We start from the raw sequence: 25,920 nt of genomic DNA, 5'->3' as shown, positions 1-25,920 counted from the left end.
CAAAGAAATTCTGAAGTAGAACTAATTTAGCATAAATGCTAAATGAGCAACACAGACACCATATGATCTCACAATACTGCAATTAAAACCATTGTCCCAAAATACAACAGTGTAAATCAACTCTGGAATAGTGATGTTATGTATCATCATTTGTGCTATGCTCCTGTTTAGTAGAAGCAAATGCTTTTTGGAAAAAAAGTGGGAGGGCAGGCATAAAAAACATTTTTTTCTGGTAGTATAACTAGTACAGCTACAAAAAAGGCATTAAAAAAGGCAAAAAGGCAGAATCTCTCACTTCATGCTAACTAGTGATAAATTTATTCTGTAAATGTGGTACTTAATGTTGAGGGATGATTTATTCATACTTGTAAAGTGAATGAATTGTGAGTCATCTACACACTTAAACTGACGGAGGAAGGAGAATAAAATGTGAATATTGGTCATGGCTTGTTAAAAATTTAAAGTCTAGTAATCATTTTGCCCATGAGTCATTACATATTGCAAACTTGTGTAAAATTCCTAAACTAGTGGATGATGAACCAACAATTCCAACGTTCCCTCTGCAGCCTCCACAAGTTCTGCTGATGTTAAACTGCAAAGGTCAGTTTAACTTCAGTTTTGATGTTTAGAAGACTACAGTTTTCCCATAAAACATTATGTAATTGGTGAACAAGATAAAATGTTTTGTTTCCCCATTATAATCTGCATATAGATAGAAAGTGTGCTTTTGAATAAATAGGTCAGCTGATTCCTGCAATGTTGACTTTGTGCAATATCTATAAAAAGGAACATCTCATTCTTTCATGTAATTTTGTAAACACACTGTGTGTTTGTCCATCTTTGCTGACAGTTAAACATTACACGACTCTTATTCCCTTTGGTAAACTTGCCAGTCTTCCTTTTTCCAGCTCCAAAAAAAAATCTCTATAGCAAATAGGCTTCAGTACTGCAGTAGTGCTCTCTTGGGAGCAATTAATAAATATACAAGGGGGTACACAATGCGTCAAAAATGATGCTATAATCACCATAAATTCTGCATTTCAATATTTGTCCCTGACCATAGACTTTGTGATTAATAAAGTTCAGAAGGTATCAATTTTGTCAATTCTTTAAAAGAAAAATTATTTACACATCCATACAACTCATTGTTAACTGAAAATGTGAACGCACAATGACTATAAGGTGCAGAAGATTTACACATTTTACATTTACAATCACAGTGATGTTACTTTGCAGTCAAAAGTGTGCTTGTATAAAGGGATTTTTCATGCACTCTGCAATAACTTCCCATCATACTGAAGATAATTCAATCTTAATTACAGTTGGGTTTTTACTGCAACTAATGACACAGTCATCATATCTAAGATGAACTTTATATTTCAGATTTATGACCTGAAATTAAATTCCATGTCACTAAAAAATCACTCTGTGCCTCTGGATTACTAGTCCAGTCGCATTACCACAATGGCCTGTTGCCCCTAATCCATTTTAAATGGCGAGAGGTTGGAAAGTGTTGGTATCCAAGGACAGCCTTGTTCATAAGTCAATGAAAGTTAGCATACAGATGCAACAATTAATCTTGAAGGCAAATGGTATTTTGGCCTTCATTGCAGCAAGGAGCTTTAATTCAGAAGTGAAGATGTAATGCTGCAATTATAGAGTCACAAGGTGTACAGCATGGAAACAGACCCTTCAGTCCAACCCTTCCATGCCGATCAGATATCCCAACCCAATCTAGTCCCACCTGCCAGCACCCGCCCCATATCCCTCCAAACCCTTCCTATTCATATACCCATCCAAATGCCTCTTAAATGTTACAATTGTACCAGCCTCCACCACATCTTCTGGCAGCTCACTTCATACACGTACCACCCTCTGCGTGAAAAAGTTGCCCCTTAGGTCTCTTTTATATCTTTCCCCTCTCACCCTAAACCTATGCCCTCTAGTTCTGGACTCTACGACCCCAGGGAAAAGACTTGGTCTATTTATCCTATCCATGCCCCTCATAATTTTGTAAACCTCTAAGGTCACCCCTCAGCCTCCCACGCTCCAGGGAAAACAGCCCCAGCCTGTTCAGCCTCTCCCTGTAGCTCAGATCCTCCAACTCTGGCAACATCCTTGTAAATCTTTGCTGAACCCTTTCAAGTTTCACAACATCTTTCCAATAGGAAGGAGTCCAGAATCGCACGCAAGATTCCAACAGGGGCCTGACCAATGCCGCAACATGACCTCCCAACTCCTGTACTTAATACTCTGACCAATAAAGGAAATCATACCAAACGCCTTCTTCACTATCCTATCTACCTGTGACTCCACTTTCAAGGAGCTATGAACCTGCACTCCAAGGTTCTCTTTGTTCAGCAATACTCCAGGACCTTACCATTAAATGTATAAGTCCTGCTAAGATTTGCTTTCCCAAAATGCAGCACCTCGCATTTATCTGAATTAAACTCCATCTACCACTTCTCAGCCCATTGGCCCATCTGGTCCAGATCCTGTTATAATCGGAGGTAACCCTCTTCGCTGTCCACTACACCTTCAATTTTGGTGTCTTCTGCAAACTTACTAACTGTACCTCTTTTGCTCGCATCCAAATCATTTATGTAAATGACAAAAAGTAGAGTAGTCCCCTGGTTAGATTACACTGCAGTATTGTTTTGGTATCCTCACCAGAGGAAAAGATATATTTTTCAGTGATGGAGTTTCTCTAGACCAGGTTAATCCTTTGGATGGTGGAATTGTCCTATGAGAAGATAATGGGGAACCCAGGCCGGCATTCTCCCAAGTTTCAAAGATTAAGAGATGATCTAATTCTTACAGGGCATAATCAGGTGGACATAGTAGGATGTTTCCCCTGGCTGGTGAATCTATAACCAGGGGACTTAACATCAAAATAAGGAATAGATCATTTGAAATGGAGAAGAAGAATGTCTTCAGTCAACAAGTAGTGAATCTATGGAATTTTCTGTCACAGAGGGCTATGGGGACTCAATCATTGTTTGGGTTCAAGACAGAAATCAGCAGATGTCTAGCAACTAATAACACTAAGAGAGATAGAAATAGTTCATTTAAAAAAAAAGCGTATCAGTATAATCTAAATGGCACAGCATGCTTGACAGTCTGAATGGTTTACTCCAGTTCCTGTGTTTAAATAATTCAAAGTTGGCAGCTTTAAAGGAAAGGTTTTCATTTTCTCTGTCACCTAACAGGGTAAAAACAAGGACTGCAGATGCTGGAAACCAGATTATAGATTAGAGTGGTGCTGGAAAAGCACAGCAGTTCAGGCAGCATCCAAGGAGCAGGAAAATCGACGTTTCGGGCAAAAGCCCTCCATCAGGCTCTATTCCTGATGAAATCCAGCACCACTCTAATCCAGAATCTGTCACCTAGCAGCCAACACAGTTTCTAACTGCATTGTTGTGCTCTGACATAAATGTTATCTGAATCTTTTTGTGTGTACTATAAGAATAATTGCTGAATTTACTAAAGTCAGTAGAAAGCTCAAGTTCTCCGAAGGCAGCCTGGAGAAAGCTATCAAATAGTTTTCTGTGTGGAAACTCTCAGTTTGAATATCTTCAAGTACCAGTTTTGTTGATGCATTATTTAGTCCAAACAGTTTAAAAAACAGGACAAAGACAAGGGTTCCTATTGCAATAAAGAATTCATGAATCCACAGCATGTAAATGTGTATAAATGTTTGAAACTTGCATTAATCAATTAGAGTTATCGGGAGATAGTTATGCAGCCATTTATAGCATGAAAACATTCATAACCCCTAAGAGGAGCAGTGTAATTACACCAAACTTTAGGGGTGGGATGGATGTTGAAGGGGTAGCCTCTGAAAGCCACCACCTACCCTTGGCACTCAAATCCTCACTTTGTCTGCCAGCTCTTCTCACTGCATAGGGGGTAGCATGTTAATCATCCCGAATCACACTCATGCCATTACTTTGAAAAACTACCTGTTGTCACAGTAATGCTCCAGCAGATATTGCTGCGACTCAGTGTGCATATTATGTAGGTGCTTAAATTTTATTTTTATCTTTTTTCCCCCTCCATTTCTTTGATTATTAGACTGCACAACAGATATGTTTGAACATTAAAATGTACAGAATGTAAGGAGTTCTATGAATGAACTTTTTAAAAAATAATCAGTTTACTGATGAGTTAGATTATTTGTGAAGTTTTTTTGAAATAAAACTGAAATGCATAATGATTAGTAAGACAGACAAATTGGTAAACTCTGTTCTTCAATAATCTTTTGGATGCGAGCATAAGAGGTACAGTTAGTAAATTTGCAGATGACACCAAAATTGGAGGTATAGTGGACTGCAAAGAGTGTTACCTCAGATTACAACAGGATCTGGACCAGATGGGCCGAAAAGTGGTAGATGGATTTTAATTCAGGTAAGTGCGAGGTGCTGCATTTTGGGAAAGCAAATCTTAGCAGGTGCGAGGGAGTGTTGCTGAACAAAGAGACCTTGGAGTGCAGGTTCATAGCTCCTTGAAAGTGGAGTCGTTGGTAGTTAGGATAGTGAAGAAGGCGTGTGGTATACTTTCCTTTATTGGTCAGAGTATTGAGTACTCTGGGAGTTGGGAGGTCATGTTGTGGCTGTACAGGACACTGGTCAGGCCACTGTTGGAATGTTGCATGCAATTCTACTCTCATTACTATCGGAAAGATGTTGTGAAACTTGAAAGGGTTCAGAAAAGATTTACAAGGATGTTGCCAGGGTTGGAGGATCTGAGCTACAAGGAGAGGCTGAACAGGCTGGGGCTGTTTTCCCTGGAGTGTCGGAGGCTGAGGGGTGACCTTCTAGAGATTAACAAAATAATGAGGGGCATGGATAGGATAAATAGGCAAAGTCTTTTCTCTGGGATCGGGGAGTCCAGAACTAGAGGGCATAGGTTTAGGGTGAAAGGGGAAAGATATGAGAGAGACCTAAGGGGCAATCTTTTCACGCAGAGGGTGGTACGCGTATGGAATGAGCTGCCAGAGGATGTGGTAGAGGCTGATACAATTGCAACATTTAAGAGGCATTTGGGTGGGTATATGAATAGGAAGGGTTTGGAGGAATATGGGCCGGGTGCTGGCAGGTGGGACTAGATTGGGTTGGGATATCTGGTCGGCATGGAAGGGTTGGACCGAAGGGTCTGTTCCATGCTGTACATCTCTATGACTCTAATTTGCCTAAGAGCACTTTTGTCCCCAAGTTGGTGTCTAATCATTTAGAAATTCATGTTCTGTTATAAATTATAGATTGTCAATGTATATTTAAAATAGAAATTTGAAAGCAGTGTAATATTTATGTGAACATTCTCAGGTTTTCTTTCATATCCTTTTCAAGAAAGTATGTGCTGACATGTTGCCTTCTTTGCAGCCACATGCTGAATGTCCAATCACCAATAGAGTGAAAGTATTTCATGCAAGTAAATGCCAATCCTCATTCTGAATGAATCCATCGCACCCAGTTTTCAGTAACAACTATTAAAACTAGTTCACAGAAAGCTGGAGAAACTCAGCAATTCCAACGGCATTTATGGAGAAACATTGGCATTTCAGGTCCAGTATAACTCTTCTACAGACTTCTGAAGATTCATCTCAGACATGAAATGTTAACTGTTTCTCTCTCCTCAGATGCTGAGAGACCTACTGAATTTCTTCACCATTCTTTGTGTTTGCTTCAGATTTTCAGCATCCACAGTATTTTGCTTTAATGGAATCTAATTCTAAAAACATGATCAATTTTATGAATCTTGGTGAAAAATATGATGCATTAAAAGTCATGGCAAAACTAAATTACATTCGGGCACATCAACATTTCTAGGATTTATATTGCACCTTTAATAGAATGAATAATGGGAATGGTGGAGTCAAAAATATGAGGATGTACAGCTGCAGAGATCTCAGAGGCTTGTGGGGCTAGTGAAAGATCAGAGCTAGGGATGCATGAGGGCACGGTGACACTTGAAAACATGTGTTTGAATTTTAAAGTAGAGATGCTGCTCTGGCCAACGCAAGTCAGAGAACACGGTGTGACAGGTACTTGGTGTTTTTACTATTGAGAACAATTCAAACATGTCTCTTGTGCAGTCTAATAATCAAAGAAATGGAGGAGAAAAAACGACAAAACCAAAACTTAAACACCTACATAATAAGTACACTGAGTCGCAGCAATATCTGCTTGAGCATTACTGTGACAATAGGTGCAATTTTTCAAAGTAATGGCAGGAGTGTGATTAGGGATGATTAACATGCTACCCCCCCCACCATGCAGCGAGAGAAGAGCTGGCAGACGAAGTGAAGATTGCAGGGTGCCAAGGGTAGGTAGCGGCTTTCAGAGGCTACCCCTTCAACATGCCCCCATTCCCAAATCTATACCTTTATTGCCCCCAGATTTGGGCAACTGCAGACCCCACAACACCAAGGGACAGGGAGGTCTTGTTTGGGCAGCCTAGTTTCTTTTCTCAGCCAGCAAGGAGCCCAAGGCGGTAGCAAGTTGAGGGCCTTTAGTGGCCATTACGTGAGTGCCTTTATTGCTGGTGAACGTAAAATGTTGTCCATGGACCTCTCACTCAGCACTTAATTGCAGTGTCAACAAGAAAGGGGCAAATGTTTCTCCAAAACACCTGTTGCCACCACCAGGGAGAGGAAAATCATGTCCCGAATTCAATTCTTTAAATAACTCAAAGCCAAGTCAATACATTACCCTGTTTGAACATTATTTTCTAAAATATTTACATATGTATTTTGCAAGCTGCACAGAAAATGAGATTAGAATAACTATTAATGTAAATCAAAATTTAACTGTCCACAAACCTTTTGCAATTTGACTTTCCAGATAACTCTCATTGGCAAATGATCACAAGCTCTCCCAGAGCACTACCTGCCTGAGAAGCTGATCAAACAATCTGTTCTCCACGTTCCCTGTTTCATCATAACTCTCTTCAATTTAACTACAGGGTACACCAACTTATCTTCACCACACAGATGTGTTTCACAAGCTGTGCTCACTTAATCTTGTTTGAAATCATTATTATGGTGTTAAAACATCAACATGTTCTCTCACATTTTCCCTATTTAATGTGTTATAATATTGTATATTTTGGAGAAAGCTGGATCTGGTTTGAATAAGCTACAAGCCTGATTCAAATGTCATTTACATATCAGACTGTCATGCTGTTCCCACACATTATACGGACAAAATTACCATAGCTGAACAAATATTCACCATGGAAATTAAAAATAATTGACTGACAGACCAGCAGGAGTGGTAAAACATAGATTAGTTGCTATGGTGGAATTGAGTGAACATATTTCAAAGAAGAAGTCTTGCGGGTATTCATCAACTATTCAAACCGTATCAATCATTTCTTTTCAAGGGCCATTGACTGAATATCCTGCATTAATTATTCTCAGTCTTACATACAGCTTTCTACTGCAGCTTGAAATATTACCTAAGAACAGATAACAATATCATTTGGAACAAATGTGAAACAAATGTATAAATTTCCATTATTCCTGCAGCATAAGTCTAATGCTAGTTTACACTTAGTAATTAGCAGATATAAAAGTCAATCGGGAAAAGAATGGCATTCACCATTCAGTACACTGACAGTTTCTGCAGACATCTGGAGGATGTTTGAGCATACGTTTGGTCATTGGGCATCTGAGTCAGGAAGCATCCTCTATGGTGGCGTCTGTTACATCCATGAGCATGTCAGACAACAGTGAAGCAATTCTATTAATTAGACTGAAGAATCCTCAGAGAGATATGCAAACTCCTAATACATAGAACATAGAACATTACAGCACAGTTCAAACCCTTCGGCCCTCGGTGTTGCGCCGACCTGTTTACCAAGCTGATGCTCATCTAACCCACACTATTCCATGTATGTCCATATGTTTGTCCAATGACGACTCAAATGCACTTAAAGTTGGCGAATCTACTACCGTTGCAGGCAAAGCATTCCATACCCTTACTACTCTGAGTAAAGAAACTACTTCTGACATCTGTCCTATATTTATCACCCCTCCATTTAAAAGTATGTGCCCTTGTGCTCGCCGTCACCATACTTGGAAAAAGGGTGCTGAAAATGTGTTGCTGGAAAGGCGCAGCAGGTCAGGCAGCATCCAAGGAGCAGGAGAGTCGACGTTTCGGGCATGTACCCGTCTTCAGGCTCATGCCCAAAACGTCGATTCTCCTTCTCTTTGGATGCTGCCTGACCTGCTGCGTCTTTCCAGCAACACATTTTCAGCTTTGATCTCCAGCATCTGCAGTCCTCACTTTCTCCTTGGAAAAAAGGGTGGACAAGGAGAGCCTATCTAACCCTCTGATTATCTTATATGTCTCTATTAAGTCATCTCTCAATTTCTTCTCATGAAGAAAAACAGCCTCAAGTCCCTCAGCCTTTCCTCATAAGACCTTCCCTCCATACCAGGCAACATCCTAGTAAATCTCCTCTGCACCCTTTCCAAAGCTTCCACATCCTTCTTATAAGGCGGTGACCAGAACTGTACACAATACTCCAAGTGCAGCCGCACCAGAGTTCTGTACATCTGTAGCATAACCTCATGGTTCAAAATTCAATCCCTCTATTAATAAAAGATAAAACACTGTAAGCCTTCTTAACAACCCTGTCAACCTAGTTGGCAACTTTCAAGGGGCTGTGTACCTGGACACCAAAATCTCTCTGCTCATCTACACTACCAAGAATCTTACTATTAGCCCAATACTTTACATTCCGACCAAAGTGAATCACCTCACACTTTTTAACATTAAACTCCATTTGCCACCTCTGAGCCCAGCTCTGCAGCTTATCTATGTCTCACTGTAACCTACAACATCCTTTGTCACTATCCACAACTCCACCGACCTTAGTGTCGTCTGCAAATTTACTAACCCACCCTTCTATGCCCACATCCAGGTCGTTTATAAAAATGACGAACAACAGTGGACCCAACACTGACCCTTGCAGTACACCACTAGTAACTGGACTCCAGGATGAACATTTCCCATCTACCACCACCCTCTGTCTTCTTTCAGCAAGCCAATTACTGATCCAAACTGCTATATCTCCCACAATCCCAGTAGGCAGTTTTGACAGAGTTAAAGTCAGACCTGCAATGTCTATATTAGGTAGTATAAAATCGGGCATTATAAGATGGATTTAAATCACACACAGAAAACAAGATAAAGACGGAGGGAAAAATGGAATCAAAGGGAGAGAAAGACAGATAAAACATGCAGAAGTAGTTTTGAGGTGTCCAACACTATACAGGTGCAGCAGTGGCATAGCAGTCATGTCACAAGCTAGTAATCCAGAACCCAAGACTACTGAACCCCACCATAACCAATAGTGAGATTTGAATTCAGTAAAAACCTGGAATAAAAGCAAATTTAGTGCCACCTATGCAACCACTATCAATTGTCATAAGAACACATCTGGTTCACTAATGCGCTTTAGAGATGGAACGCTGCAATCCTGATCTGGTTTGCATGTGACTCCAAGCCACAGCAATGCAGTTGACTTTTAATTGCCCTCTGGGCAATAAATGCTGGCATACCCAGTGATGCCCACTTCCCATGTATAAACTTTGTAAAATTTTATATTTTAGATCAGAGAGGTTGCTTGGCTACGATTGTAACTGATCATGCAATTAAAGATTCACATTCCAATGCACCAGTCCTGATTTTTCCTGGCATTTGTGTGTAATGAATGGATAAACACAACAAGTCTCTTACACAATCTCAATCAAAGTAAGCAATCAGTAAGATAAAACACAAACCAAGGAGGAACTCATAACTTCCAGCTTTCTGCATTTAAGATACTAATTATTTATCAATTCTCAAAGTAAAACGAGACAGCAGACTTCAGATAATTAGTAATGTGAAGCCATGCACAAAATGTTCAACATTTACTGGATATCCTTAAGAATGCAAAAAGTTTCAAAGTGGTGAGTCAAATGTTCAATTAGTTGTACTCCAGTTCAATTGGCAAAGTTATCAGCTCAAATTTCTTTTAAACCATGTTCTAATAATTATCTTGTTCATGCAGCAAACAAAGTTAAAAATCAGAGCTTTCTCCTTGAATGGGAACCAGAGTCATCAGTGTTAAGGAGCACCTTTCCATCAAACTAATGCATGTCTGGTGATATCTCATCGACAAATCCTAGATTCTGCAGTGAGCAGGTCATGAAAGACTGTTTATACAATTCAAATCTGTTTGGTTTCTTGCTAATAAAAAAAAACTATCCATGTAGAGAGGTGGGTAGCGTCAGCATAAACAAATCTGCTTCATTTCAATGGTATGTTTTTTATTTAGAACAGCTGTTGATTGGGAATAAATCTGGTCTTGCAGCTGCTCTGTCAGTTCAGTATCCATGGAGGTCCAATACTCTGAGGGACTTACTTACAGTTATCTGCCTGTGGTGTTGCCATTAGTTTTCAACTGATCTTTGGATTTGTAAACTTTAGTTCCTGTGTTTGTGAGACTTGAAGACAAACCCAACATTTCTTCATGTAAAGTAAACCAAATAAATGTAGCTTATTAACACATGCTGGATAACTTTTATTCGTGTCAAGTAAAGCCAATAAGTGTGATGTAATAGTTATACAGCCATTCTTTGTTAAAATTTTCAAGGTTTTATAATTGGAATGGGCAACAAGTAATGTGTCTTTTAAGCTATGCAGAAATCCAGACGGTGATGGGGTTAGCACTGCGACCCAGGGACCTGGGTTCGATTCCATTCTTGGGTGACTATCTGTGTGGCGTTTACATATTCTCCCTGTATCTGCGTGGGTTTTCTGCGGCTGCTCTGGTTTCCTCCTATAGTCCAAAGATGTCCAGGTTAGGTGTATTGGGAATGTTAAATTGCCCATAGTGTCCAGGGATAGGAAGGCTAGATAGATTAGTCATGGGAAATAGGTTATAGGGATAGGGTAGGGAGTGAGTCTATGCGGGATGCTATTTGGAGGGCCGCTGTGGACCCATTGAGCCAAATGGCCTGCTTCCACTGTAGGGATTTTATGATGTACAGCGACAAACAGGATATGCACAACCTGTGTCCCCCCCAAATGTGTGCAGGCACTGTCATTCATTAATACTAAAGGGATTAGACAGTGCAATAAAATAGGCCATGTACAGTAAAATTAGGCAGAACTGATAAAAATACAGCAAACTCTTTGCATGGGGTTGGCCATCTAATCGTCTTAAGCATATTATCAACTCCAAACGAATGAACTATAGCCTAAATTACTGTGGGATTTTCTGAAAAAGTACTGCTTTCCAAAGTATTGAAAACACTGGAGAGAATGATGCGAGTATCATACAAATTCTACAATGTGATGCATAAGTTGTGTTATTGGTACAACCAAATCAACTAAATGCAACCCTTTTGGATCTTAATTGTGCACCACGCAAGAGATCCTTTGCCTTTAAAGCAAAATACTCTGGATTCTAAAAATCTGAAATAAAAACAGATAATGCTTTGCATTTCTGGTGGCCTCTGTGATTGGAGAAACTGATATATAACTCCCATATTTCTGGCATTTTCTGCTTTTATGTTTTGAGCCATTTTTTTTAAATTCATGAAAATAGCTTAAAGTTTTCAGACAAAAAACAACTTGTTGACTCACAACCTCTCTTACTTAAAAGCCATGGCAGCTGCACCTGGCCTGCAACCCAAAAGTATGAAGGATTTTTTGGTTTCTCATGGAAAAAGGGGTCTGTGGTAATATAGTTCTATGGCATAATTCATGGATGGAGGCACAAGGTACATCCTAGAATTCTGGTATGTATGGTCTGCCCCTGATACCACGTCCTCCAGAAGGCCAATTTATCACAATCTTTATCAATAAATAAATAATAGCTTTTAAAATACCAAGAACCTAAGTGTAGACAACTGGAATCAGCCATTCAACTTAAGGGTTACCCACTATTGTATAATTATCTCAACCATGGCTTCGAACTGGAGTTTTAATAAGTTCAATTGTCACATCTCCATCTTCTCACACAGTAAATTATTCTAAACATTTCTTATTCTTTGGATAAAGTAGCCTTTGCTGATGCCTGTTCTGAAATTATTTACTAATTTACACCTACGTGTTTCAGCCCTATTTAATACAGATTAGTTTTATGTAAGGTGCTGCCAAAAGTAATTTAAAGTCAATAGCCATTCTTTCAAATATTGCACAATCGAGCATAACAAAGTAGGTGTATATAGATACAAAACAATTTATTTCAGTGAGATATCTCTTACCTGAAGACATTCATATTAGCCAAGATAATAAAAAAAATGTAAGGAATAAGGCATAGAACAACTATGTACTTCTTTTTACAGAGGAAAACATTCATTTATTTTAACATTAAATACTATTATCAGCACACATCTTAAATAGGCTATCCCTCACCACATGGTCCTGGGAAATGGTGCTACCAGTCAACATTTGTATCTGAAGACATTTATACTGGACACCTACTCCATTGAATGTGTTACATATAAAGAAGAAAAAAGAATGTTTGTGTTTATCCATTACTAGTACAACTTCTGAGGCACAATCCTGTAACAACCTCTTTATTATTTTAAGAAGCATTGCAAAAGTGTATGGAAATAAGAATATAGCCGTGGATGAATTATGACACTTATTTAATCTGTTTTGTTTTAATTCATCAAATGTTAGAACTTTATCAAACTAGTTGAAGAACCAAAATGCAAGGTAATGTAAAGATTACTCAACTAACACCGAGAAGGAAAAGGCGGTATGAGAACACCACAACATGCAAGTTCTCCTTCAAGCCAATCATCATTCTGACCTGGAACCATATCACTGTTCCTTCATATCACTGTGTCAAAACCCTTGATAACAGCAATGTGAGTCCAGCTACAGCACATGAACTGCAGCAGTTCAAGAATGCAGCTCACCACCACCTTCTCAAGGGCAATTAGGGATGTGCAATAAAGACTCATGCAGCTACTGACACCAATATCCCATTAATATATGTCAAAAAAGGAGCCATAGTCCAGAAAGGACTACTAGCATCTCTCTCCATCAGAGAGATAACTGGTTAAGTAAAGCTTCAGGGAAACCAGCCCACATGTGTAGGTGAAATGAGGAGGAAAGATTCTCTGAACTACCACAGTGGCTTGGGGATTGAACCTGCACCTTATTCCGCTTTATTCTACACCACACTCTAGTCTAGCAACTAAGGTAACTGACCCTCCAGAACCCTGATGTTGAAACGCAAATACAAAGTGCTGAACCAGTATAAGAAGTGTTCAGAAACAAAAACTGAAATTGTTGGAAAAAGTCAGCAGGTCTGGCAGTATATGTGGAGAGAAATCAGAGTTAACATTTCAGGTCCAACGACACTTCTTCAGAACTGAAGTAAAAAGTGTTCATTTTCATTTAGTGCTGCATAAAAACAACAATTTTGTCTCAACATGCTGGATACAATACATGCAATGGGGTGGAACATCACACATATCTAATGTGTAAAACGGTAGGAATTTCAAATATTTCTAATGTGGAATGATCTGTTGGTTTGGATTCAGTTTACTGGGAAAGGTCAACATCACAATTTTTTTTTTGAGTCTTACAAATATTTGAAATGTCTTTTAATGTTACGCTTTTCTAATAGAAAAGTTCATTTACATAGAATCTTGTCATGTCCTCAGAAACATAAGAACTTACAAACAACGTTTCACAAACAGCAAATCAACAAAATGATCAAAAACTCTTTTTTCTAGTGCTAGTTGAAAAATAATATTGACCAGACACCAGAACTCCCTGTTCTGTTTTGGATAGAGATTTAGGACCTTTTACGTCAATTGAACAGACATAAAGGACATTGTTTAATGGTCTCAGCCAGAAGCCAGCTCCTTTCAGTTCTGCAACACTCTCTCAGTACTGGACTGAACTATCAGCATGGATTATTTGCTCAAGTCCTTTGAAGGGCTTGAATCCACCATCTTTTGCTGGAAAATTAACCAAGCTGAGAATAGGACATGATATGTATCACTGACTAAACTGAACTAGATATTCTCTTGCTTTACTAAATTTTCCTAGATGAGAATGAAAATGGAAGTAACAGCAGAGCAAATTTACAACATTGATTTAAACAATATTAGGTACAAAATTGGAAAAGGAACAAAAAGAGGTATTTATCAAACAGCATTCACATAATGGGCTGAATTATGTTTGGAGTCAAGATATTGTTGCAGTGATTTCCAGGTCCTGACGTCATGATGTGTTGCCAATAGATGTAGATTTTAATGACAGGTTAGTCAGTGGCCAAAGCCCATGCTCACTGTCCAACTAAAGATGTCACTCAGGCTCTCAGGGCTGAAGGGCCAACAGAGGTCCTCATACACAGAGCCTACCCCAGCCTCATCCTCTCAGCTGGGTGGTATACTGACACATCAGCCAGTGGTAGAAAATGGAGGGTCCACCGACCCGTGGCAATTGGTAATTTGGCCCAATAAGTATACAACACCACAGAATTGTAGCATGATTGTCTGATAGTAGAAGAGATTTGCCAAACATTTTTTAAAATAGAAAAAGAAAGAACTGTTGATACTGTAAATCAGAAACGAAAACAGAAGTTGCTGGAAAAGTTCGGGAGGTCTGGCAGCATCTGTAAAGAGAAATCAGAGTTAATGTTAACTCGGATTTCTCTTTACAGGTGCTGCCAGACATGCTGAGCTTTTCCAGCAACTTCTGCTTTTTATTCTTTAAAATCGTGTATCTTTACAGAGAAACATCAATACATCATACATGTAAAATATTAGCATCAAATATTGATTTGTATTTATCCAGTGAGAAAAATATTACCCTATAGTTCTTGTTAGATAAAAAATAATGAAGTCTACATTTTTGTAGAACTACAACAATTTAATATCAAATTTAACATCAGGCCAAAAGACTTTCTCTTCCATTTACCACATTAGGTATTTTGTGCGCACACAATGACAGATGCATCGTGCTGGTAATTCATCTTTGAAAAGCCGAAAATCATGTTAAACTGAACTGTATAATGATGACTTGTAGTGCCATTTATTGACAAAAAGATTTTGAAAATAAAATTTCGAAGCAGACGTCTCAGAATCTATGAATCTTTCATTACTACAAATGTACTTACAGCATCTGCTAATAGAAAAACAAATGTCTAAAACAATGTGTTATCTGGATAGCTTTCATGAGGAAAAGCCTTTTCCATAGTTCTTTAAAGTTTGCAGTGTCATTGAAAATTAAACTTAGTGCTATTGAAGTAACACAACAAATATCAGTAAGAGTTCTGAGTTAACACAGCTTTTATTTTACAAACAATTTGAATAAAAAAATTTAATCCTTTCACAACTGCAATGATTATATAGTACATTAACAGGCCATTCAACCCAACCAGATTATGCTGCTGTTCATGTCTCTTTCATGCAGCAAACAATTAGGAAGGCAAATGGTATATTGCCTATTATTGTAAGAGGATTTGAATTCAGAAATTGGGATGTCTTCATGCAGATTATACAGGCCTTGCACCTGGATTATTGAATGCAATCTTGGACTCCCCAAGAGTTTTGAAACTGAGAGAGTATAATGAACGTACACTATGCTGATACTGGGCTTGGAAGGAGTGTCGTATGGGGAGAGATTGAAAAAAGGCTCCATTGAACCAATGAAGTACAGAAGGATGGGAGAGGATCTGATGAAGTGTATAAAATTCTAAAAAGTGTTAGATCAGACCTGGGCATTTTACGGCCCTTTGGTCGTTCCTGTCCGGCCTCCATGAGGTCAAGCTTAAATTAGAACATAAATGAAAAAGTATTTATGCCATGCACACAATACAACTGTGCTGCTTTTGTTTTGAAAAGGATGCTTTTTTAATTTATGTATGGATGCACATGCACTTGTACGTGCATGTAGGTGTAAACAGCTAAAAGTGATGCTTGCTGGCTAGCCCTCAAAACGTCAGCTCATGCCAAGACAAGTTATGTCATATCCCACAAAATCGCCAGATACAATATACCGTTTTCTGATGGAGAGTTCATTAAGGAGTACTTCTTGGACTCTGCAGAACTAATATGCCCGGAGAAAAAGAAGGCATTTGAGAATGTGCCCCTCTCCCGAAGCACTGTAATGAGAAAGAATGGGGACATCGCGAGAAGTCTGGAGCTTCAGATGCATTACAGAGCGGTCAACTTTGGTTTCTTTTCCTTGTCTCTGGATGAGAGCTGTGACGTACATGACACAGCCCAGGCTACTTATCTTCATATGTGGGATAACTACGGACTTTAAAATCATGGAGAAGCTGGCAGCCATGTAGTCAATGAAAGGAACAACAACTGGTATTGATTTGTTCACGACGGTAAATGCAGGTTTGGACACATCGGGACTAAAATGGGACAAGCTGGCAGGTGTGACAATGGATAGTTGTCTAAATCTAACAGGAAAAAATGTTGGATTCTTAAAGAGAATGCAGGAAAAAAATTGACAGAAATTGACCTTGAACAGAAAATGGTATTTTTGCATTGTATTATACATCAGGAAGTGTTGTGTAAGTCAGTGTGAAAAATTAACCATGTGGTTGATGTTGTAACTAAAATAGTTAACTTCATCAGGGCAAGAGCTTTGAATCACAGGCAGTTTGTTGCACTTTTGGAGGAAAATGAGACTGAACATCATGACATAGGCTACAACACAGCTGTCAGGAGGCTCAGCCTGGGCAAAGTGCTGAAAAAGGTGTATGGGACCTGAGAGAAGAGATTCACGATTTCTGTGTGAAGAAAGGGAATGGCATTCCACAGCTTTCAGATGCAGACTGGATTGCAGACCTTGGTTTTGCTGTTGATGTGACTGTACTTACGAAATGAACTAAATGTGAAACTGCAGTGCAAGGGTCTTTTTGTGCATGAAATGTACAACTTGGTGAAGGCTTTTATGAGAAAGTTGCAGCTTCTCTCAAGCCAAATGAGGACAACATTCTCACCCACTTGCCAACACTGAAGGAAGCCGCACCTTCAGCTGATCACCCCCACAGGTACTCATCGATGTCAGAAGCACTGCATAGTGAATTTTCAAGGCGATTTCAAGACTTTAAAACAGTTGAGAATGAAATGCACATGATTTTTTCCCCATTTACATGCAATGTGGAGAATTCACCTACTGATGTTCAGCTCAAACTCATTGACCTGCAGTCTGACATCTTCTGGCAGAGTACTTTAAGTCAGTCTCACTGCTTGACTTTTACCCTTCCCTCAAAGAGGAGAACTTTCCACATGAGGAGGCATGCTCAGAAGATTCTAGCCCTCTTTGGATCTATGTGAACAGACATTTTCAATGATGAAGTTCAACATATCCAAATACAGATCCTCTATCACTGATGATCACCTCTCAGCTGCCCTTCGTGTATCCACCTCAGACATTCAACCAGATTTCAGTGCACTTGTTCAAGCCCAAAACAGACTGGATTTTTCTCACTAAACAAGTAAAATGAACTGAAAAACATCAAAAGCACTCATTGCTTTTTGTATAGAGTTGTTTGTAATACTGAACAATAATGAAAATCTTTTCATTATTGGTTTGAGAGATTAACATGAATGAAATACTGAAATTATTGTTTTTACTGTTTATTTCTTCTATATTTGACCTTCTCCACAATTTCATATCTTTGTTGTAACAGAATATCCTTATTCTTTTGATTATAAGTTTCAGTGCAAAATTACATAATTTAGTACTTTTTACAATGGGAGAAAATTAATGCTGAGCAGAATTATGTTCAACTTTTTGTTGTTTTGGCCCTCCAACACAACTCAGGTTTCTCATGTGCCCCCTTGGAAGAATTAATTTCCCACCCCTGGGTTAGACAGATTAGATGCAGAGAAGAAGCTTTCCCTGGAATCTAGAACCAGGCGGTCACAGTCTCAAGATACTGAGTAGGCCATTTCGCACTGAGACAAGGAAACATTTCTTAACTCAGAGGATGGTTAACCTGAGGAATTCTCTCCCACAGAAGACAGTGGATGCCTAGTCACTGAGTTTAGTCAAGAAAGAAAATTGCTGAATGTTTAGATATTAAAAGTAAGAGAGTAAGTGGAAATCTGACATTGAGATAGAAGATCAGTCATGATCCTATTGAGTGGTGGAGCAGGCTTGAAGGGTTAAATGGCCTGCTCCTGCAGCTACTTTCTATTCATTTGCTTCATTGTAGACTTTTGGTATATATTTTTATTCTCTTATAGTTGTCTAATTCCCTTTTGAAAGCATCTAAGTCATTTTCCTCACCCAGTTCCTGCCATATTAAGTTCCACTATTGATCCTCACTATTCAAAGATATAAGTTAAAGAATACAGTTTATGAGAAATGTTTTAAATAGCTTCAACCTAAAAATGTGATCACCAAACCTCAAATAATCCTAATGACCCTTCTTACGTATTAGTTTTACTTACAATTTTTCTGTGCTCACATCAAGTGGAACCCTCATGGATGGCCATCTACATGAAACATCAACCCACTGTTTCTCTCTCCACAGACGCTGTTTGACATGTTTAATTTTCACAACATTTTCACATTTTTGTTTTGGACATTTTCAACATTTTCTCTTTGCGTTCTCTTCCCACCCCCTACCCATACATTAAAAGGCAATGCGTCTACAGCACTTAACTTAGCCACATACATATTACCGACTAAAAACGCATATGCATTATATTCTTCAAAACTGGACAATGGTCTGATGAGAGTGATCTCATTAAAGATTATTTATAACTAACCCATTTTGTAGAAATCTTGCCTTGCAATTATAGAGCAGATGAGGGTTTGACTAAACAGTGATTTGTACTTTGACTCGATCTGCACTACAGATCCAGTGTTTCTACAAAGCTTTCATTTTATATCTGATTATGGTTGGACCCCCTGACAAAACTGAAAGTTGTGTTACAATGTGATGTGGTAAAGAACTGTTGCTCATTCCCTATTTGGCACAAAAATAAATGGCCAACAACGAAAATTAGGATAGTATTAGATCTAAGCAAGGGGTATGTAAATTGGCCAAATGCAACAGTCCTGGAGAATGACAGCAGTTCAGATATTAGCAAAGGAAGACAAAGGGATTGATTGAGCAGAAATAAAGTATGAGAGAAAGCTTGGAGAAGCAATGCAAACTGATTATAAAACCCTCTAAAGATTTGTGAAGAGAAAAAAGACAACTGTGCATCCCTTACAAATCAAAAACCGGAGATGTTAGAATGGCAGACCAATTAAATACATATTTTGATTCAATCTTCACAAAGGAGGACGAAACAGTGTTCCGAAAAGGTTGGGGAATGCAGTGTTTAGGGACAATGAGGAACTGAAGGAAATCTGTACTAATAGGGAAATGGTGTTCCAGAAATTGGTAGGATTAAAGCTCAATAAGACACAGAGCCTGGTAATCTATGTCCTAGAGCCCTTAAGGAAGTCAGTCTAGAAATAGTGGATGCATTGGTGGTCAGAGTCATACAGGTCTACAGCACAGAGAAAGCCCTTTGGCCCGTCAACGAAACCTAACTATTCTATTCCCATTTTCCAGCACTTGACCCATACCCAATTAGCCTGACATCAGTCGTAGGGAAATGCTAGAGTCCATTATAAAAGTTTTAACAGCAAACCACATGAAAAATAGTGACAGGATCATTTATAGTCAGTGTGGATGTATGAAAGGGAAGTTATGCTTGATAAAATCTACTGGATCTTACTAGCAGAATTGATAAGTGGAATGGTTGAATTGGATTTTCTAAAGCATTTTGAAACACTCCCATATAGATGACGAGCATGTAAAATTAAAGCACATGGGAGTGGGAACGATAAACCTACACAGATAGAGATCTGGTCTGCCGACAGGAAACAGAGGAGGAATAAACACAGCTTTGCTCCTTCTGTGGCGGTGGGGTTCTGCAGGGATCTCTGCTTTGATCCCAGCTATTCTAATATATAGTGACGATATAGATGAGGAAAACAAATATACATCTCCAAGTTTGCAGATGGCACAATGCTGGGTGGGGGGAAAATGCATAGATTTTCTATCTGATTGAGCAAGTTCAGTGACTGGTCAAATGCATGATAGGTAAAGTGTTATGCGAATAAATGTAAGTTTATCCACTTTGGTAGCAAAAACAAGAAGAGAGACTATGTTATGAATGGTAATAGTTTGGGAAATGAGGAGGTGCAATGAGTCCCAAGAGTTCATGTATACAATTTGCTAAAAGCAAGCAAGCAAGCATGTGCAGCAAGTGGAGAAAAAGGCAAATACTATGTTGGCAATGATAGTGCGAGGATTTCAGTACAGGAGCAAAGGCATTTTTCTACAACTGTACAGGGTCTTAGTGAAAGGACATTTGGAGTACTGTAAGCAGCTTTGGTCTCCTTATCTTTCAATGGGAGTGACTGCAGGAAAGATTTGCCAGACTAATTCCTCTGATGGAATGACTTACGCATGAACAGAGACTGGATCAGTTAGGTCTAGATTAGATTAGATTACTTAGTGTGGAAACAGGCCCTTTGGCCCAACAAGTCCACACCGACCCACCGAAGCGCAACCCATCCAGAACCATTCCCTTACATTTACCCCTTCACCTAATCTGCACATTTTTGGATTGTGAGAAGAAACCAGAGCACCCAGAGGAATCCCATGCAGACACGGGGAGAATGTGCAAACTTCACACAGAGAGTCACCTGAGGCAGGAATTGAACCCGGGTCTCTGGCGCTGTGAGGCAGTGCTAACCACTGTGCCAAATGAAGGGTCTATATTCACAAAAATGTAGAAGAATGAGTGGGGGCAGGGGATCTCAGAAACCTATAAAATTCAAACTAGAATGGGTAAATGTAGAATGTTACCAAGATTTGTTGGCACTTAATCTGTGAGGATCTTCCAAAGAGGCAGAGTTAATCATTGACTGCCATATATGACCTTGATAATGCCTGAATTCATCACCCCTCTGACAACATCACAGCAATCAGCATTTTTTTTAAAAATGAAGAGTACTCGGAACCAGGCATCGGTTTAAGGATATGGGGTTATATGGTAGTTCATTTAAATCTGAGATAAGGAGATATTTCACCACCCAGTGAAGTGGTGAGCCTGTGGAATCTTCTGTTAAATGAAGCAGTTGCAGTCAAAACATTACCTTTGTTTAAAGTAGGGGTTAGATACAGTTCTTAGGGTTAAAAAGATCAAAGGGTACGAAAAGGAAGAGATTACTCAGTTAGATGATCAGACATGATCATACTAAACAGGAGTTGGCTTGAAGGGCTGAATGGCCTATTCCTGTTCCCATTTTCTATGTTCTACGTGATATAAAAATGACCTTGAAATTACACAGGCTCTGTACATGTAGCATGCAATAGAAAAGAAGGCTATCTAGAGGGTATATTTTGTGTTTTAGTACTCTCACTAAGTAGAGAAAATATGTCTGAAGCAACCATAAAGCAAGATCCATTTCACAAGTGCTCTGACTGTTTAGTTCAAGCATCAAAGATTCTACCATCTCACTGCCAACTAAAGACACCTCGCAGGGAGTTGCTATAGGGAAGCACACAATGCAACTGAATGTAAATATACTACAAGTAAATTCATCCTTTGAGATCAAATGTCTGAAAAGCTGGAAATCCATTAAGTCTATGATGAAAGCGGGATTTTAAAAAATCTGCTTAGTTTGTTTGCACTTAATCTGTGAGGATCTTCTAAAGAGAACAGAGTTAATCATATACTGCCATACATGACCTTGCCAATGTTTAAACTCATCACCCCTCTGACAATGTCACAGCAATTAGCATTTTTTAAAAAAAATCAAGAGTACTCTGTTCTATCTGGGGGGAAAATACAGCAAATGAAGGGAAATTTGGTGGGACTATATTAGTTCATTTCATGAACATACATTTATTCAGGAGGGAAAATTACTGCAGTAATGTATTAACTTTGTCGAACTTCAGATTGAAATTTCAGTGCACAGAAAATGCCAATCAAATATTGACATTAACTAATAATATCATTGTTGCTAAAGTGATGGTACACCGATCATTTTTCTATGAAGTATGTTTAATCACATCAAGTTGACAGGATGAAAGACTTTTGTTGAAAATACAGCTCATAAACTCAATTAATTTGGACACCTTTACAATTTATTTAGACCATACAAAATTAGCATAATTCAACAAGTGTGGCACTGAACTCACACTTTAATTCAGCTGACATTATTTCTGAACAGCCTGGACAGCCCTAGGTTTAATGCCCCCATGTTATTTTTGCCTTCTCTACAAGAGGCAAGAATCCTCTCCACTCTCAAATCCTTTAGACATTACTAACATTTCAAATAGAATATTGAAGAGTAATCTATCATCAGAGGAATACAAGATTAATCTGGACGTGCCCTCATATTTCAAGCTTGATTTTATTCTGAGCAAGCAGAAGGAAATGGATGGGCATGTATATAAAAGTAAATTTGTATTTGTTTGAGTTATTTTTCAACCACTGATTTAACCAGCAAACTAAATAGATTTTAACACTAAATGCTCAAGTAAAATTATGAACAATCACAATGTCAAGTTCCTTTCCATTGCAACCTAAATACTGCCTTTACAATTTTGTTTTCAAGCAATGAGCAATTCGCAAATGAGTGGTTCACTGTTATGTGGCAAATCAAAATCACCAGCTTATTCTTGTATTTCCTTAGAAATGGCACTCCCTTAAATGCTGAGCAAAAGATTGGTGCATTAAGGAACTGTTTTAATAAAAAAAACAAAAAGCCCAAAAGAACCAGCAGCATCTGTGGAGAAAGAAAGTTGACATTTTACTAACTTTGGTAGTGGTTGCCTGATCTATTAAGCATTTCCTATACTTTCTGCAGCTACTTTGGATTTCTAGCACCAACATTATTTTAATTTATTAGAAACAGCTCCTTCCTTTAACTAACTTAACTTAGACAATTAAAACTTTCAAGCAGCACGGTGGCACAGTGGTTAGCACTGCTGCCTCACAGCACCTGAGACCCGGGTTCAATGCCCGACTCAGGCGACTGACTGTGTGGAGTTTGCATGTTCTCCCCGTGTCAGCGTGGGTTTCCTCCGGGTGCTCCGGTTTCCTCCCACAGTCCAAAGATGTGCAGGTCAGGTGAATTGGCCATGCTAAATTGCCCATAGAGTTAGGTGAGGGGTAAATGTAGGGGTATGTGTGGGTTTCGCTTCGGCGGGTCGGTGTGGACTTGTTGGGCCGAAGGGCCTGTTTCCACACTGTAAGTCTAATCTAATCTAACTAGTACCCTAAAAAATGTCACTCAGCAGTGGGACTTAAAACAAAACACAACAATTTTATTCAGTTTTTAAATGAAGGGTCACCAGACCTGATAAATAACTGATGTCTCTGCATAGATGTTGCCAAACCTGCTGAGCTTTTCCAGCAACTTCTGTTTCACTACAATCAATTATTTGTTTCTGAAACAGTATGCTCACAACTTTCTCACTTAAAGCTTCGATAGTGAACTGCAAGTGCAAGAAATATTCATCATGCTGATGAGATATCAAAGGACATTTAGGTTACACTTCGCAGAACTCAGCATCATAGAGCCGCTACATCAGATGTTACATGTCTAATTCCAGAGGGCATTTAGCCCTTCAACTAACATTTTTTTTAAAAAAGTACAGATTGTTTCAGAGTGCAAATTCGCCCCTTTTGTAGAATGCTACAACATGTGAAATGTGAATCAAGATTATGTTGTGCACGGTTACAAACACAGGCAAAACAATTCACATTGGTGCTTCAGCTCACAGAAGGCAGGATTTTTTGCATTGTCCTACATTGGCATTGCACACACTTTACCTGCAATAATCCATGGTTGAACCTTGAGATCCCTAACGCATCAGACACACACCTCTCTTTTTTTGAGCTGTGCTTTAAGCAACACTGCACGCAATTATGCAATCAGAATTATATATAAATTGCGATAAAAGACGAAGAAGGAAACGCCTGCGACCAGTAATGGGGAATAATCTGCGCTGGTTTAGAGAAAACGCAAACTTTATGACCTACTCTTGGCAAGAGAAACAGCCCGTAACTCAACTCGTTGCTTACAGAGTTTCTTACAGGTTAAAGTCCCCGGGAAAAGGTATGAAGCACTAGCCACTCAATGTTAACTGATTTACTCCGATAGTCAGAATTCTCGCCCCAGCTCTCCGGGTGAAAGAGAAAGAGGGTGACAGCGCAAAGTGACTTTAAGTCCCCGGAACACAACAGTTCCCAGCGCCAAACATTCTGCACTTGGGAATCTCGCTCCTCCCCACCTACTGCTCTTGCCTCCAGATCCCTTGTCCAGAAAAGTTCACTCAAGGAGGTGTCTCGGGAGCGGAGTGGCGGGAGCAGCAGCCAGCGCTTTCAAAGTTGTTCTCTCTTTCTCCCTGTGGTTCTTACCTTCCCTGGACAGGGACTCGCCGCCCAAACTTAAAAGGATCAGGAGGTGGACGGCGCCCGGCAGCAGGGAACACAACATGGTTCAGCGGCTTCCCTCTGGGCGATATTCCTTGTTGAGCACACACCAGCGAAAGCAGCAGTTAGCACTGAGTCTAGGCAGCCCAGCCCCTGTCTCTGGATCTGTACCTCCCTCTCCCTGTCTCTGTCTGCCTGTGTCAGCCTGAAGCTCGCACTTAGCCTGACGTCAATTCACTGGGAGGAGAGAGAGAATCCAGGTGAGACTGACACTCACTGGGTCCTACAGTCCTCTGGGCAGGCAGAGCACCCTCCTCTGGTATGGCATCCCACGTACACACATCCACTGGATGAACAAGACGTAGCAGCCAGGCATCAGGCATCCCTTGTTAACCCTTGTGTCACTTTAGGGCAGGGAGAGAGCTCAGAACAGCAGCGAGAATGGTGAAAATAAGTCATGTTTGAATATGGTGGAATGGTGCGAACACGTCTTTAATAGCCGAAAATGGAACTGAAGTTCAAAAGTTTTACCTTTGGGATTGCCTTTTCTTCCCAGCTGCTAAGGTCTCACTCTTCACTCATTTAAAAAAAATAAGGACAAAGAGAAACGTTTTAGTAATGCGTACATGTATACAAAGTTAAAAATCACACAACACCAGGTTTATAGTCCAACAGGTTTAATTGGAAGCACACTAGCTTTCGGAGCGACGCTCCTTCATCAGGTGATAGTGGAGGGCTCAATCCTAACAGAATTTATAGCAAAAATTTACAGTGATGTAACTGAAATTATACATTGAAAAATTGATTGTTAAGCCTTTCATCTGTTAGAATGCAGTGATAGTTTCACTTCTTTCATGTGTAAATCATAAAACCTTTTTTTAAAAAAAGGTGCATTCTCGGGTTAGCTGTTAACAATGGTGATAGCTAGACAATATGTTGAAGGTGTTAGCCCCCTGTGTTCTCTGTCTATGACCTGATGTTTACATTGATTCTAATCTAAAAAGTGAGATAACAGAGTTTTACATAAATTCATGCAGTTTTTGAGCAAGTTTACAAATATACAAGTTGCCACCTGCAACAAAAAATATTAATGAAAGCATCTTGCAAACATAAGGTCATTGCAGAGATTATTCCCCTTCCCAGTGGTATCAGTGACTGTATCTTGTGGGAGGGAAATAGCAGTTTAATCAGAGTTCAGTCATCCTCCATGAGTACATATATTATATATATATATATATTTAAACACTTTTCAGCACCATTACTGACCTCAGCATTATTCAGAGAAAATTGTGCAGAGGAAGGAAATATACTCTGGTGAGATTGGCATCATCAGGTCCTAAAGTTGATAAACAATAGAAGTGTCATGGGAAGATGAAAGACTTGAGAGGAGCAACCATACAGACTAAAGTCTACACTGTGTAATATTAAATACTCATTATACCTTTACAGCTTTCAAACATTATATCCTTAAATGA

General features: G+C 39.3%; 1 protein-coding gene across 2 annotated transcripts in view; it reads right to left on the bottom strand.

Moving 5' to 3' along the window:
* egfra (epidermal growth factor receptor a (erythroblastic leukemia viral (v-erb-b) oncogene homolog, avian)) overlaps positions 1-24,629 on the bottom strand; it is a 262,679-nt gene extending 238,050 nt beyond the window's left edge. For both annotated transcript variants that reach the window (XM_060824858.1, XM_060824859.1), the window contains exon 1: positions 24,431-24,629. In XM_060824858.1, the coding sequence (XP_060680841.1) occupies positions 24,431-24,509 (79 nt within the window). In that variant the 5' untranslated portion in view covers positions 24,510-24,629. The remainder of the gene's footprint in view (positions 1-24,430) is intronic.
* Positions 24,630-25,920: the final 1,291 nt, after the last annotated feature.

This window comes from Hemiscyllium ocellatum, chromosome 5 (assembly GCF_020745735.1).
Source record: "Hemiscyllium ocellatum isolate sHemOce1 chromosome 5, sHemOce1.pat.X.cur, whole genome shotgun sequence".
Taxonomy (NCBI): Eukaryota; Metazoa; Chordata; class Chondrichthyes; order Orectolobiformes; family Hemiscylliidae; genus Hemiscyllium; species Hemiscyllium ocellatum.
Note: the sequence above shows the minus strand (reverse complement) of the source record. Positions and strands in the feature narration are given on the sequence as shown.